This window comes from Poecilia reticulata, chromosome 16 (genome assembly GCF_904066995.2).
Source record: "Poecilia reticulata chromosome 16, P_reticulata-male-v2, whole genome shotgun sequence".
NCBI lineage: Eukaryota > Metazoa > Chordata > Actinopteri > Cyprinodontiformes > Poeciliidae > Poecilia > Poecilia reticulata.
The window spans coordinates 7,014,414-7,030,224 of NC_088845.1; the positions used below are offsets into that span (position 1 = coordinate 7,014,414).

Here is a 15,811-nt window from a genome sequence, read left to right on the forward strand (position 1 = left end):
CCCCTCCCCCCAACTATTGACAAAACCCACACGATTCGCTAAGTGGAGTGAGGCACACTATGTTGCACGCAGCTGTAGAAAATATTAAGCCAATTTACGTAGATCAGGGCTCTTTATACCTTTGTAGATGGATTTCTTGGCAGGCGGGGTGCTGCAGTTTGGAACGGAGCCAAATGCTGAAGCAGAACTTGTTTAGCAAAAAGGAGAAGGGAAAACTTTGTGCCTTTTAGAAAATTACCTAATGAAATCTTAATGGTGTAGATTTGGATTAGTGAAGGTTCTAGCAGGCCAAGAGGTGCCACAGAACCAGAAATAAATTTAGTTAAAACTTAAAAACCTGATTAGGTGTTAAAATTAAGCTCCTTTAAAGGCAGTTTCATATTTAATCATATTTTTATCCTCTTCCTAATTGAAAAAGTACCTCATCAGCTAATTTATACACATATTACAACCAAAACATGAACTTATAAAGTTGACTTTACTTCTTTGATCATAAAATGTCACTTTTTGTTGTTAGCCCTGCTGCCTTGCAGTAAGTAAGAAAGAAAGAAAATCTTACTGCATTGAATTTTCCTGTTTCTGTGAACCAGATTTGGTGTTAGTCTGCAAAAACAGAGTCTTCTCAATCTCTGTTGTACACATACACTACATCTGAACATTATTAATTAATGCTGTTCCCAGCTGTTGTTCTGGATGTAATGATTTTTCAGACAGCATACTAATGTTTTCCCCTCACTAAAGCTGCAGAGTTAACAACTAAAGTTTGTTTTCTTCATTTAATTACTGCTATATTCTGAAATATGTTGTTCCCAACTCCCTGTTGAGTTCACAAGTCTGTGATTCAGGTTTAGCAGCTCTATGCAAAATGTGAATATGCCCATAATTGAACCACTTAAAAGACAACAGAAGAAGTTGCCAAATATTGAAGTAGTGGAAATGGCAGTAGTTCTGGGGTTTTTACAGATTAGTTTATATGATATCAGAACAACAAGAAGCATTTAAAAAAAAAAAAAACTTTAAAAAATGTCCTGGATCACAAGATTATTGTATCAGTGGGTAATTAAATTTAGATGATAGATCTAGATTAGAAAATTTCTTTTTAAAAGTTTGCACCTCTATGTGTTCATACATCACATTCCACAACTCAGAATATTAAAAAAATGAGAATTAACCTACAATAATACGATTATAATTTCTCACTTATCAGGCTATTTTGAATAGAAAAGAAATAAAAAAGCTATTTAATCAGAAGCAAAAACTGACTGATTGAGGGTACAAATATTTAGCAGCCTCCCTAAATGCCAGCTTTCCTTTGCTCCTTTAAGAAACCCTGAACATAGAGGTGATCCAGAATAATAAAATTTCAAACAAAAGAGAGTCAAATTAGATTTATTCAAGAGTCAAGACTGACCGAGCAGCGATGTAAAGCATGTGGTTGATCCGCAGCATCCTCTGGAAGTCCAGGCCCAGGCGGATAGTGTCGTTGTCCGACATGAGCCCCTGAAAGCTGGGGTAGAGGTACGAGGCTGCACGGGTCAAAAGATGAAGAGAAGGAAACATTTCAGTGGACATAATACAATAAGTCAGAGATTCCCAAACTGTGGGGCGCGCCCCCTACAGGGGGCGCCGTGCCATTAACATGAACGCTGTATGCGCTGGGTTTTTACCTTTGAATGGCCAACTCTCTCACAGGAAAAAAAAATGGGATTTTCGACAGCTATTGACACCTTGTTCTGCCGTGCGCATGGAGATTGAGGGCTTTCGGCAAGAGGTTTTTGTCAGAGTGGAGCACTGCCAAAAATGGTCAAAAACGTTGTGTGTCCGTGTTCCCCCATCACCCCCCTCCCCTGGTGCCTAGCAGAGGTTTTCGTATTTAAATGAAGTTGCTGAGAGCCATGCAAATACAAATCAACTGTTGAGCACCGCCTTTTGACTCTTATTCATTTTGTAGCTAACCCTTTTTACCTTCTGTTCACCATAAAGAAGTATGTTTGGAGAAAGAATATTAAAACAATCCAACTTATCCATTAAAATATATATTACATGTGTGTTAGGAGCACTGAAAAACTTAGTTTTGGTTTAATTGATTATATAAAAGAAGAATATGCATGATTACATACAATAGACTTTTGTGAAGCGTGATCTTACTTTGACATTCCTCCTATCTGAAGATTTATCTTGTGATGGGAGGAATTGCACAACTTAATAAAAAATAATAAAAAACATGATCCAGAGTGGTTCATTGTACATAAAGTATTTTTGTGAATAATATTCAAACTAATGTTAATGTTCACTGATTGCTTTAAAGACCCAGAGTCATGCTGTATTGGAGTGGTAGTGGTCATTCCACATCACAATACAGGACTTAAGAAACTACAGATTTTTCAGTATTCAGTTGCCCAACTCTCAAGTTTAAATTGAAGAACAAAATGGTTGAAAGTATGTGAGACCTTCTGATAGAGTATAAACATTTGTATTCTTTTTTTTTTTTAAGTTTTGTTAGTTAAGCACTAAATATAACTCACGGATTATGAATCATATTCTGTACAAACTAAAAAGGAGACAGCTCAAAGTAGAATTGAGTAAATAAACATCTATACATTTAAAAACATTTTAGCAATTAATTATAATAAAAATAAAATATACTGTCACGTAACTTCTGAAAAAAATAACTTTTAGAATGTATTTTTTTCTGTCAACTTTCATTTAACACTCCAGTCCAGTTGATGGCAGTAATGTGCTTTCATAGTCGGTCAAGCAGCCGCCATTAAACTCCAGAGGAAGATTTGCACCCACGCTAACGGGTCCTACTGCGGAACCCATCATGAACGAAAATGCCCGTGCGTCGTGAGAAATGGTGGGAAAAGTCCTATTTCACGGAGTTACCTTTGCAGTATCGTTTTGATATTAAGCAATGTTCCGGCGGAAAACAACAGATGACACAGCGGCGGTCCAACAAAACCGAACTCACGAATGATTTGAGTGGCTATTTATAAAAGAAAGCTTTTATAAATAGCGAGCACGTGTAGCGAGGCGAGTTGCTTTGTTTGTTTCTTACATAAAGCGGTCTGTCGTTTTCTTAATGCCGAAACGAGTGTAGGTTGAGATTTTGTATTGCGATCTCTATTACATGTGATGTTCTGAACTCTTAAAAATACTCGCATTTTCTTTGATTTTTTCAGACCTGAAAAATGGCCAAACTTTACCAGTAGGACCTTAGACCACGGTGCCAAGGAGCTCTTATGGAGTCCACCAGGACGAACAAAAATTCAGTAAGTTATGATTTCACATTTAGTGAATAGTGAACTCTCGCATATTTGTAAGGAAAACTGATTTTCCGGTTATTTTATTTATTTTGTTATAACGCAGTAGAGATCTACAAAATGGCGGACGGAGGACGGATATGAGGAATAAGTCATGAAGCCGGTCTTGTGAGAAATTCTGTTCCCCTGTGAAAATCTGTTCCCCCTCTGTCGGGAGCGCGCATTGCAGCCAGAGAGGTGGATCCGGCGGATATGACCATTTTCACGGCGCTTCTGGTCGATTTCTCGGTAAAATTTATTCATATAATCATGTCAATGTTGTAACTTTCAGTTTAATCGGCAGCTATCAAAATAAAAATACATGCGTAAATAAACGAGGTCTTGTGTGGAGGTCTTTTTACGCTGTTACCAGCCAGACCTTAGACCACGGTGCCAAGGAGCTCTTATGGAGTCGACCAGGACCAACAGAAATTCAGTAAGTTATGATTTCACATTGTGTCTCTTCGTGTTATTTTAAACACAAAGAGAATCTATCTTTTTTCCAGCTTTTGTCTCGTAAGCCTGACAAATAAAAGTCAGTCAACAAACACAGGTTTCCAACACGTAGTGTGCATTTATAATTTTTCATTTCTGATAAAGGAGGAGGGAAGCAGGCCGATAGCGGGGCACAAAAATAAAGACTTCCAGAAAAGATCAAAGTGTACTTTTTGGTCAATCCCGTTCTAATGTAAAATATGACAAATTACTGGATTAAGGAAATGTCTAGTATGCTATCACGCGTAATAATTTTTGAGAATTTGGAAACAGTTGCTTTTTATTTCCCAAAGTTATTGGGGGAAAAGAGGAGAGAATGGGTATTTCAGCTGACTGAAATAATGTGTTCCCCCTCTATAAATGGAAACAAATTAATTTAGCTGTAAAGTCTTTTACTGTGTTAATTCACCTTATTATCAACAAGAAATCCTGCAAGTTTGAAAACATTTGCTCTTTTTTTGCAAACGTTAGGATGGGGGAACAAAATATTTTTAACGCCTGATAAAATCTGTTCCCCCTCTATAAAATAGAAACAAATTAATTTACCCACAAAGTCTTTTACTGTGTTCGTTCCTCTTATTATCAACAAGAAATCCTGTGATTTTAATAACATTTGCTCTTTTTTTTGCCAAAGTTAGGATGGGGGAACAAAATATTTTAACCGCCTGATAAAATCTGTTCCCCCTACATAAAATGGAAACAAATTAATTTACCTGCAAAGTCTTTTACTGTGTTCATTCCTCTTATGATCTACAAGAAATCCTGCAAGTTTGAAAACATTGCTCTTCTTTTGCCAAAGTTAGGATGGGGGAACAAAATATTTTAACCGCCTGATAAAATCTGTTCCCTCTCTATAAAATGGAAACAAATTAATTTACTCAAAAGTCTTTTATTGTGTTCGTTCCTCTTATCATCAACAAGAAATCCTGTGATTTTCATAACATTTGCTCTTTTTTTTGCCAAACGTAGTATAGGGGAACAAAATATTTTAACGGCCTGATAAAATCTGTTCCCCCTCTATAAAATGGAAACAAATTAATTTACCCACAAAGTCTTTTACTGTGTTCGTTCCTCTTATTATCAACAAGAAATCCTGTGATTTTAATAACATTTGCTCTTTTTTTTGCCAAAGTTAGGATAGGGGAGCAAAATATTTTAACCGCCTGATAAAATCTGTTCCCCCTACATAAAATGGAAACAAATTAATTTACCTGCAAAGTCTTTTACTGTGTTCATTCCTCTTATGATCAACAAGAAATCCTGCACGTTTGGAAAACATTGCTCTTTTTTTGCCTAAGTTAGGATGGGGGAACAAAATATTTTAACCGCCTGATAAAATCTGTTCCCCCTCTATAAAATGGAAACAAATTAATTTACCCACAAAGTCTTTTACTGTGTTCATTCCTCTTATGATCTACAAGAAATCCTGCAAGTTTGAAAACATTGCTCTTCTTTTGCCAAAGTTAGGATGGGGGAACAAAATATTTTAACCGCCTGATAAAATCTGTTCCCCCTCTATAAAATGGAAACAAATTAATTTACCCACAAAGTCTTTTACTGTGTTCGTTGCTCTTATTATCAACAAGAAATCCTGTGATTTTCATAACATTTGCTCTTTTTTTTGCCAAACGTAGTATAGGGGAACAAAATATTTTAACCGCCTGATAAAATCTGTTCCCCCTCTATAAAATGGAAACAAATTAATTTACCCACAAAGTCTTTTACTGTGTTCATTCCTCTTATGATCTACAAGAAATCCTGCAAGTTTGAAAACATTGCTCTTCTTTTGCCAAAGTTAGGATGGGGGAACAAAATATTTTAACCTCCTGATAAAATCTGTTCCCTCTCTATAAAATGGAAACAAATTAATTTACTCAAAAGTCTTTTATTGTGTTCGTTCCTCTTATTATCAACAAGAAATCCTGTGATTTTCATAACATTTGCTCTTTTTTTGCCAAACGTAGTATAGGGGAACAAAATATTTTAACCGCCTGATAAAATCTGTTCCCCCTCTATAAAATGGAAACAAATTAATTTACCCACAAAGTCTTTTACTGTGTTCGTTGCTCTTATTATCAACAAGAAATCCTGTGATTTTCATAACATTTGCTCTTTTTTTTGCCAAACGTAGTATAGGGGAACAAAATATTTTAACCGCCTGATAAAATCTGTTCCCCCTCTATAAAATGGAAACAAATTAATTTACCCACAAAGTCTTTTACTGTGTTCATTCCTCTTATGATCTACAAGAAATCCTGCAAGTTTGAAAACATTGCTCTTCTTTTGCCAAAGTTAGGATGGGGGAACAAAATATTTTAACCGCCTGATAAAATCTGTTCCCTCTCTATAAAATGGAAACAAATTAATTTACTCAAAAGTCTTTTATTGTGTTCGTTCCTCTTATTATCAACAAGAAATCCTGTGATTTTCATAACATTTGCTCTTTTTTTTGCCAAACGTAGTATAGGGGAACAAAATATTTTAACCGCCTGATAAAATCTGTTCCCCCTACATAAAATGGAAACAAATTAATTTAACAGCATGAGCACATGAGCGCTACGACGCTCACGCTGGGTTTACACTTGTGCGGCAGTGAAGGAAACCTGCTGCTGCTGTGCAGAGCTACACAGGTGTGTTAGAATCATGGCAACAAACTAGTAAAACGCAAATAACTTTTCACAGTTTCCCCCCCAAACTAACCGACTGAGTAAAGTTGCTCTGGATGCAGGTAAAGTTAGCTAAAAGATGACTAGCTAGCTAATATCAATACAGCACCTTAAGCTTAACAAGTAGCCTGTAGGCTATCAATGTTGTTGTCTATGTTCAGCTACGTACATTCATTTTGCCCCCCCTCCCCATGGACAGGGAATCCTCTCCTCAGGGAAACCTACAGTAGTAATGTAAAGTTGGAATCACATGTAAATGGCAATAAACATGGCAACATTAAAACTAAAACGAAGCCTTTCTCCCCTATATTTTTATTTTAAGTATCAGAGTAATGCAGATGTGTAACAATAGCTAGATATTCATCAACCGTATAATTACTACTCAAGGTGAAAATCTAGATTATTCTGCACATAAAATAGGGCATTTAGTGTATGCTAATGTGCACTTGTAGAGGTGGATAAGCAAGCAAAAAAAAAAAAAAAAGACATCCTAAGTTGCAAATTAGGCCCTCATGTCACCAAAGTCAATCTGATTTAAATAAACAGCTTCTGGTAAGAGTTTCTGAACAGACACTCCTGGGGTCTGTGCCAAGTAGAGACAAGGAACAAAAACAAAATCATTTCAATGGAGGGGCTGTCTGTCTGGGTCAACTTGCACTAAAATAGCAATCAACTGTTTCAGAGGTCACAGGAGTTCAATTTGGTGCAGTCATGAGTGCTATTTAAATAGTTCCACCTTGCAAAAGAGCATTTCTAATCCACCGACACTAGAAGAAAAAAAAGGCACAATACAACTTGAGAGAAATAAGGAGTGTTCAGGCATAAGAAAAATCTGAGTGTGCTGTTGCACAAAAATTGCAAGATAAGATGAAGTCAGTGAGCTGGAGCAAATAGAAGGAGTGATACATCAGCTCCATGTTCCATTAAAGCGAATTTTCATTTTTACCTTCCTCTTCTGCTGAATGTAAATTCCATTGCCCCCATCTCTTCTTCAACAGCACATTAACTCACTAGACACTTTAACAATGAGTGATGGTGTCCAGAAGTTTAAATGACAAAATGACAGCCTGTCAGCAGATTGACGTCCCTTGAAAATACTCCGTATTAAACAAAAACATCTACCAACAACAAAAAAAGCGCTTTAGGCTAAAGTAAGATTGGCCCACCTCGAAGTAAACACAGACATCATCCACATCAACTATGAAAATCAATAGTTATAGATTAAAATCCTGTTGTAAAGAAATGTAAATTAACTTTGCTAAAACTATTCAATGTCCTCTGTATGTTGCATTCCTTGGGAATTCAGATCTGATCTAAAAAAATAATAATTGAAGACATGTTGAGGTCACACACAGGTTTACACAGAAAGCTACTTATAAAACATGTTTACACAGGGAATGATTAAGCTATACGCTCTATGGTTTTAACCGCTGTAGAGAATTAGCTCACCATTTCAAACCAATAAGCTGTTTTGAAGTAATGCAAAGTAGATGAGCAGGGACATTATGTGTTCTGCCAACTTGCTGGAAGGAGTTTTGATGGAAAGGACCACATAAAAGAAGAATCATTAGATACAGTCATTGGTTTTCTGCGGCACGCCCTTTGATCAGCCAAACGCTTGGATCACTAAGAACATCAAGCTAAGAAACCAATTCCAAAGAAAAGTCGCCAAATAGCTTTGACTTTTATAAAAATAAGTTTCAGGATAAAACATCTTCACTCACTTTAGAAGATTTGCTGACTTTACAGTCCACACAATCTGTCGCAAACAAGATTATGATGCTAACATAGTCCCATTTCTCACAAGGAGATGTCATTTAGGTGTGATTTCATAGACTTGATTCAGACAAAGTACTATGAGTCATAATGGACATGTCAAAGTTGTGAGAGACCTTGTCCCGCTCTGTCACCTGCTTGAACCAGAGGTGACAAATTGCTCTCATTACACCTGGGATGCAGCTCCACATATAGTACTATTAGTGCAGCTATTTCTGCTAATGGTTGCGTTCCTCTCCTCCAGATAGATCAATTACAGCATGAGGGCCATCATCTCTGCCACCTCTTAAATCAATTATGGGTCATAATGGTTGGTAGCCAAGGCCTCTTCTGTAGACCTCTTCAATGGCAGGATACCACAGACGACTCTCTTGGATATTATGTTAAAGACAGTGTGTCAGAGATGTCAAACTGTGCAGTGTAACCTTTTCTCAAGTTTTTATTTTATAGTGGTTCTCAGTTACATTTTTTTTTCCATTAGGTTCTATTGGCTATCACTGAAATTGCACTGATATTCAAACAAAATGAATAATCTCAAGTGAAATATAGTGAATTTATAGCAGTCATTGATTTTTATTTCCTGACTGTCTGATAAATAAAAGTTCACTCTGCTAGCAGCTTCTTTTGAGCAACTCTGAAAACTTCAGTCAGTTTTCAACAGAACAAGAACAAGAAAGAATTAAAAACAGAAAAAGAAATACAAAAAGGACAAGAAAGAATATAGAGAGCTGCTTTAAGAGTTGGAATAGTGCTAGCTGTAGTAGTAGTAAAAAGAAATATCCTTTATTGTCATTCAGTTTGGATATTGAGGTGTACCAGCAATGTGACGGGCAAGTTGAAATATGACAAAAAAACAACCTAAAACAACAAGATTCAACAAGGGTTGGTGTGAGACCTTTACTTTTCAGCCTGTCAGCTGATTTACCAGAATGTTGCCCATCAGATCAATATAGATGATGATGTATTGTTTACAAGGGATAAAAAACAAGCTGACCAAAAGTTGACAGCGGTGATGTTTAATTGTATTCGTTTAAAATATTTATGGCCCTTTGCGGATTTCTCATTTATTTGTGTTATTTTGTGGTTTTTGTTTTTGTTTTTTTTGTTGTTTTTTTACAATTTTTAACAATTTTTTTTGTTATTTTTTTGCATTTTTTTATTTTTGCATTTGAATGAACTGAGGGTGTTAAATAAAATCATATCATGAGGTGAATTATGTATTTAGTTATTAGAAAACAAATAAAATACATCTTCTCTCAACACTAGGGTTTTATAATAGGACATATTTTCAATATTTGCACTATTTCTTATGTTGTAAATTTTCCCTTATAGTACAAGTTAAGTTCAAGTTTATTTTAAAAAATGGGACAATACATATTAGTGAACATTTATAGTTTATAAAGTTTATCAAATGGAAAAAAAGCAGAAAAGAGTTTTTATACACATTTAAAATATCAGTATAGGTGCAAACAGTTGTAACTAACAAGCAACTCAGTTGAAAGTTTGTAATTTGGACTTGTTCTGTTTCTGGTTTGGCAGTTTGTGGACAGTTCAAAATGCAGCTCAGATTCTTCATAGTGTCTTTTCTGTTTTTATACCTAAATGAAGAAAGAAAAACTGACTACATTCAAGCCCTATAACAAATCTCTGCACAGTTACTTTCAACAAACATGGTCTTAAACGCATCCACTAAGGCATGCTCCCTGCTGATGATATATAATCCCTTTGTGACCCTCACCTTGTTTTACAATTACTCCTGCAATAAGGTTCACCATGGCAACACAGACGATTTTGTACTTACTTTCTCTGCCCACGACGCTGATTGGTTCCAGGTCTTGTGGAAACGGTGCAGCTCCCGAGGACAGCTGAGGTAAAAAGGCGGCTACGGTGAAAGCCAGAAAGGCTGGCAGGATGGGTCGAGGCGATCCGGACGTCAGCCTCATTTTGGCAGAAGATGAAACTTCACTAGAAACTCATGGTCGACAGTAGGCTCCCCCGACTCGCCTAAAATGAGAAATAAAATGGCAAAATAAAATCATTGCTTAGAATCCAGGCTAAACTAATAGGAAATAAACTGGACGGTCACATTTTTTTCATTGATCCATGTTTAAATTTGATTTAAACAATGAAAATTAAAGCAAATAAGCTATACAAGATGTTTTTTAAGTTCCGTGTTTACATTTACTCCAAGTCAATTCAGAAATGGAACATTGAGCATCTTCTCAACTACTGAGATAACGGCAAAAAAGAGGGAATAAATAAATAAATAAATAAATAAATAAAAGGTGATGACATGTCAGACAAAGTACCAGCACAAAAAAAACGAGCTTTGAAGAAGCAGGCTATCGGACCACCTGCAACATTCACCATCCATGAATGTCTTTCAGAGCTGACACGGCACTGTTACAGCCGTCCATCACTACATCCTGATCACAGTGTGAATGTACAGCACACCTTCAGGAGTCTAGTGGACTATATGTCCTGAAGTGACAGGGACCTTGTGCCAGCAAAAGGAGTTTAATGACATTTTTTTTGTAAAATTGTCAGGACAGTCCAATAAAAAAAAGACCATTAAAATCAAGGAGTTTAGTCCTGGTTAAAGAAAGAATGAAGAAAGAAACAGGTAGGTGGTCATAAATATTTACATTAAGAGTGTCAAAGTCAGAATCAAAGTCAGAAAACGAACCTTCTTCTTGGTGGTCTATCTTCATTAAGCACCTAAATGTGCAAAATTAAAATTCATCATTCACATGCTGCCACACACTAATGCTTGAGGAGTTTGGACAGCAGGTAAAGGGAATTAAATCCTGCAGCAGAAACGATGCAAAGCTCAGCATTGTTCTATGAAGACTGAGTGAGCAGGAATTATGGGGTTTATGTAGCCGACCTATTGTAAGCTGCAGGTCATGAACCACAGAGATAGGAAAGTGCAACCAGACTAATGACTTCTGAGAGAAAGGAATAACTCTAAGCTGGAAAATTTGAAGTTAAGAAATAAATTGTCCACACTCAGCAGCAGTTTTCAGTAATGCAAAAATCACCTCTTATTACAGAACACAGAAATAACTGGATAACTTAATGTATTTGCATATATTTCTGTCAAAGATTAGGCTTTTAGATGCTTTTATTCAAAGGGGGAAAAAATAAATTCTAATCATAAACATATTGATCTTAACTGCTAATGCTAAAAAAACATTGACTCCAATGTCCTAAGCTGTAATTCAACTGTTGCCAACCCTCTAAAAGAAATGTTGCTTTCGTATTTAGCTGTGTTTATTGTTTGTGTTGGATGAGAAGTTGTATCAGGAATCTAGAAGAGTGTTAAATAATAGCAAATAACACCTAACTAAATAGGTCTTCTGATACAAACATCATGTCAGGCACTTTAAAACAAGACATCCACTTTTTCAGTCATTGTCCTAAAAACACATTTAAAAAGTCAGCTAGTTTTACTTTGCTTTAAAGTTGCAAAAATTACCATGAAGGCTTTCTGAAGCTGTAATTTCAAGTGAAAACATTGGTAGTTTCTCCCAAACCCAAACCCTAAAACCCAAATGAAAGCCACACGATTAACGTGGAGGAATATCTCTTCAGTAATAAACTCTTTATTTGATCTTCTGTTTCCTTAAGCTAGTCACTAATCATTGCATTTTCAATATTTCTTTAAAACGAATGTATCATATGATGCTTAAGAGTAAAAAATGAGAACTATGTTATTAGCTAGTGTTGCTATTAGTAGATATCCTGTTCAATGAGCACAAAAATGGGCAAATCCAGCTGTTCAACTTGCAGCTGGAACACTGTAAAGTTGGGTGTGACTTTATTCCCAGATCCAAGTTCTGACCTCAGAGTAAAAACTAACACAGTAAAGAATGCTGCCAGCACTTATTCCTGTTCTCCACCATTCATTTCAAGTCTCTCAAATGATTGTGTTTAATCTTTCTTTTGAACGAAACTTTCATTATGAAGTCACTTGTGCCACAGTTTGAGAACCATGGGTCTAAAGGTGACACAAAAGGTGATTATCGAAGGTAATACTCAAACAAAAGCCTAAAGAGAACAAGCACATTTGCTGTTAGGTTTGTTTATTAGAGGAACTCTTGGTTCCAAGGTGAACTGGTAAGTTCACATGCGCCAAAGACAGCACATATTATATATTTTTCTTTACATTTTCTGATATCCAGATGTTCAATGACATGTTGAAATTATTTGCAGAAACTAATTTAAAATTATTTTAAGAATCATTTGGTAGTTGGTAGCATTTCTAAAGCTCAGAACCACATACAGACTCTTTAATTCCCCAGAACATGCCTGCATCAAACTCCAAGTTCCATCAAAACAACTCAAGACAATAACTAGTTTTCCACTTAATTTGTCTCTGAGGTGTCAAAGAGGCACATTTCTGCACCACTAATAACAAACATATCCTCATTTTTCACATAATCAGGGGCATAGAAAAATGAAATAAGAAATTCAGAAACCGAAAACAGAGAATCTAAAATTAACGATGTCAGATTTGGAACCAAAGGGAATACAAGATGCACTGACAGCTTTATCAAGAAAAAATATGCCAAGGCAAAAAAATTGTATCTAATTTGTTTATACTGGTGGTAAAAGTTCCTGTATTTGCAGAGACTAAAACTCATTCTATTTAGCTGATACAGTTAGTTGAGAATTCACATCAGTTTACTTAAAAAGCATAATAAAATGTCATCCCAAATGTTTCGTATCTGATGCTGGTTGGCTGCAATTATGGGTTTGGGAAATACAACTTTAAACTGTGATGACTTCAACTAGTGCATAAGTTTGTCCAGGATACCATCTACTCTGCAAGGTGTTCCCACATTTATGAACTTTGTCACTTGGCAATAAAACTTTAGCCACGTTTTCAGGTGAGAACAGAAAAGGAAGCCTAGAGAGAATACAAACAAAAACAAAAAACATCTGTACTGAGAACATTCTACTTCATTGCAATGCAGCAGAGGATGTTGCATTTAGCGGTGAGGTCAAGCAATGATTACAACTTTATAAACTGATGGGAGCAGGAGGGAGTCTGGCTGTGTTTTCTTTGTGAATTACAACAGCTTGTGCTGCAAGCCTTTGGCAACATATGAGGACAATATCTGATAGGGTGCAGTGGTTTGCATGCTTTATTTTCTGATAACCGTGATTTTTAAACATCAAAGCAATCCACAGAATATGACCAAAGTCTGTTATGGACGTGCTCACGCAGTCTTCATGTGCAGCACATCCGAGGAACATTATTTCCGCGTGAGAAAGCCCAAAATCAGTCTGAACTCATTGACAACCTACTTAACTCAGGGAACACTGCCAGGAGACGATGATGCATGCAAAACAAGACAAACACAGTGAACGCAAGAAATTGCACAACACACAAGTTATTACACTCAGACATGTAATCAGTTCAAAACTTCATGACGGTCTGGAGATAAGGTTAGACATCTTGCATTTATAAGCGTTTCTGTTTCAAATGTTCTAACAAACTGAAGAGGGGTTTATCTCAAGAACAAATTGAACACAGATTTATAAATCACTGACTTGATTGCAAGTTTAGGACAAAGCAACAGTAAGAAGGAAGAAATACAATGGTAGATTGTATCACTCAGTCTAATAAACAAACTAATCAGCTTCCTTCAGAGGCATGTTGTAAAACTGGTTGGTCTGAACTGTAGATCCGATATTGTAGAGAGTGGAGACAGTTTTCAGGTTCAATGCAGATCACCAATTTCATTTTCAAACTTAAACTAAATAAAATACTGTAGTTCCAACTCAATTACCTAAATTAGACCTTTCAAATTAAATTAGGTTGATTGCGGTTTTTATAGAGCGCATTGAGCTCAAAAGGCACCCAGAACATGGTGAAAACCTAGCAAACATTCACATGTGTCAGATGCATCTCTTTCACGTACCATAACAGAGTTGCTGTACTACATTTGGAACAGAAAAACACATTTCAAATATGATATTAAACTGCTGAGGCAATAGGACGTGAATAAGTTCCTTCAACAGAGAGGTATGTTTGTCACATTGCAATAGGAACAGATCAGCTCCTGAGATCCCTTGTTTACCTGCCATGTAAATGCACCTTTGAGACAACCCCAAGTGGAAGTCTTAACTTTCTTAATTCAACCTAACAGAGAGTCGATGGGTTAATGACTACGTGTCTAAAGAGGGAGTGGATGGCTGATGAGCTGACAGCTGTCAAAGGGAAATAAGCCACCGCTTCTCCCATCCACTGCTTGCTCTCTGTGTTGGAGGGCTTGGAAGGGAGGGCCCCGATCGTTCGCTTTTAATGAACTGGACTTGTTAAGCCATCTGGGAGACATTGACAGTTGTACTGCTTTAGAGGATAAAAGCTTCTGAGATGTGGGGGCACCTTATTGATTATCTAACATTTACATTGACAAATAGAAAGCTTTGTATCTGTGGCTGATATGAAATGGTTGTAAAGACATGAGGCACTTGACTAACAGGACAAATGAGCCTGAGTCGACAAAACTTTATTGCTTTATAGCCCCCCACTTGTTCTGGTATTACAGTCTCATAAAATGTAATTTAAAATTCAAACTTCAATTTTATCCTCAAACAGCTCCATTGCTTTTCATGCATCTGTCTAATCTTAGAATATAAATACATTTTAACCAACACCTGCTGCACATTATTAAAAGTGGAGCAGTTTCCAGATCCAGAACTGCTCTCTGGTCTTTCTGCAATTTCCCAGTTGTATGAAGACTAATCTGCAAAACTATAATAGCCAATGAATATTTTATAATATACATCTGTATAGTCACCAAATGGATATCCATGAGCTTATGGGGAACTTATACAGACGGATACTGACAAATTTATTGACACCCATAGTTGTACTTAAAACGTCTCACATAAATCCACATTCCTTCTTCCAGCACACTGAAAAATTAAAAACAAATTAGAGTACATTAACTAAGACAGGATAAAAATCCCAAGTTAACAATTAATTATTAACTGAAGTCACTGGTGGCATATTTGCCAGAACCCTAATATCATATTTAAAGAAATGGAAGTAAAGCATTATTTAAGTAGTTTTAAAATCATTTTATGTTAGCCTAACTTTCTAGGAACTTCTAATTTGTAATGCATAACTTTCCGTTTCTCTGGAGCACAAGTAGGTCATAACACGGATGCATCTGTGTTTAACTTTAACTAATGGCACCCAGCCTGGATTTGTACCTACTCTCAGTGATGAGGATGGTAAAGGAGGGAAAAAAAGCCGAAGTTCACCAGAAGCAGATATTGGCATCACCAATTCCCCCTGCCAACCATTAGATGCCATTTACATGCCAAGCAATTGTTTCAGAAAAAACATTTTCTGTCCTACCACCATTCTTACTACAAGTGTAAGAACGTTTGCTAAATCCTTTTGTAAAATGAGACTATTCTGCAATAAAGCCTCCAGTTGGGCCTGGTGGGCAACAAAAGATGAATATGTGGCTCCTAAAGCCCACTGTTACACATTGTGATTGATCTGGGATATTATGGGCCAGTTTTCCTTCCAAAGAACCTGGGAACCTT

At 36.4% G+C, this 15,811-nt stretch overlaps 1 protein-coding gene and 1 long non-coding RNA gene across 4 annotated transcripts in view; one reads left to right on the top strand and one right to left on the bottom strand.

Annotated features, from left to right (window-relative positions):
- Positions 1 to 15,811, bottom strand: part of sema6cb (semaphorin 6Cb) — a 163,273-nt gene that overhangs the window by 63,859 nt on the left and 83,603 nt on the right. For all 3 annotated transcript variants that reach the window (XM_008430892.3, XM_008430890.3, XM_008430893.3), the window contains exons 5-6: positions 10,041 to 10,243; positions 1,412 to 1,526 (exon numbers count right to left, since the gene is read on the bottom strand). In XM_008430892.3, the coding sequence (XP_008429114.1) occupies positions 1,412 to 1,526; positions 10,041 to 10,182 (257 nt within the window). In that variant the 5' untranslated portion in view covers positions 10,183 to 10,243. The remainder of the gene's footprint in view (positions 1 to 1,411; positions 1,527 to 10,040; positions 10,244 to 15,811) is intronic.
- LOC145555256 (uncharacterized) lies at positions 2,692 to 3,637 on the top strand. Its single transcript, XR_014091364.1, has 2 exons — positions 2,692 to 3,272; positions 3,370 to 3,637. It is a non-coding gene; the product is annotated as an uncharacterized LOC145555256 (long non-coding RNA).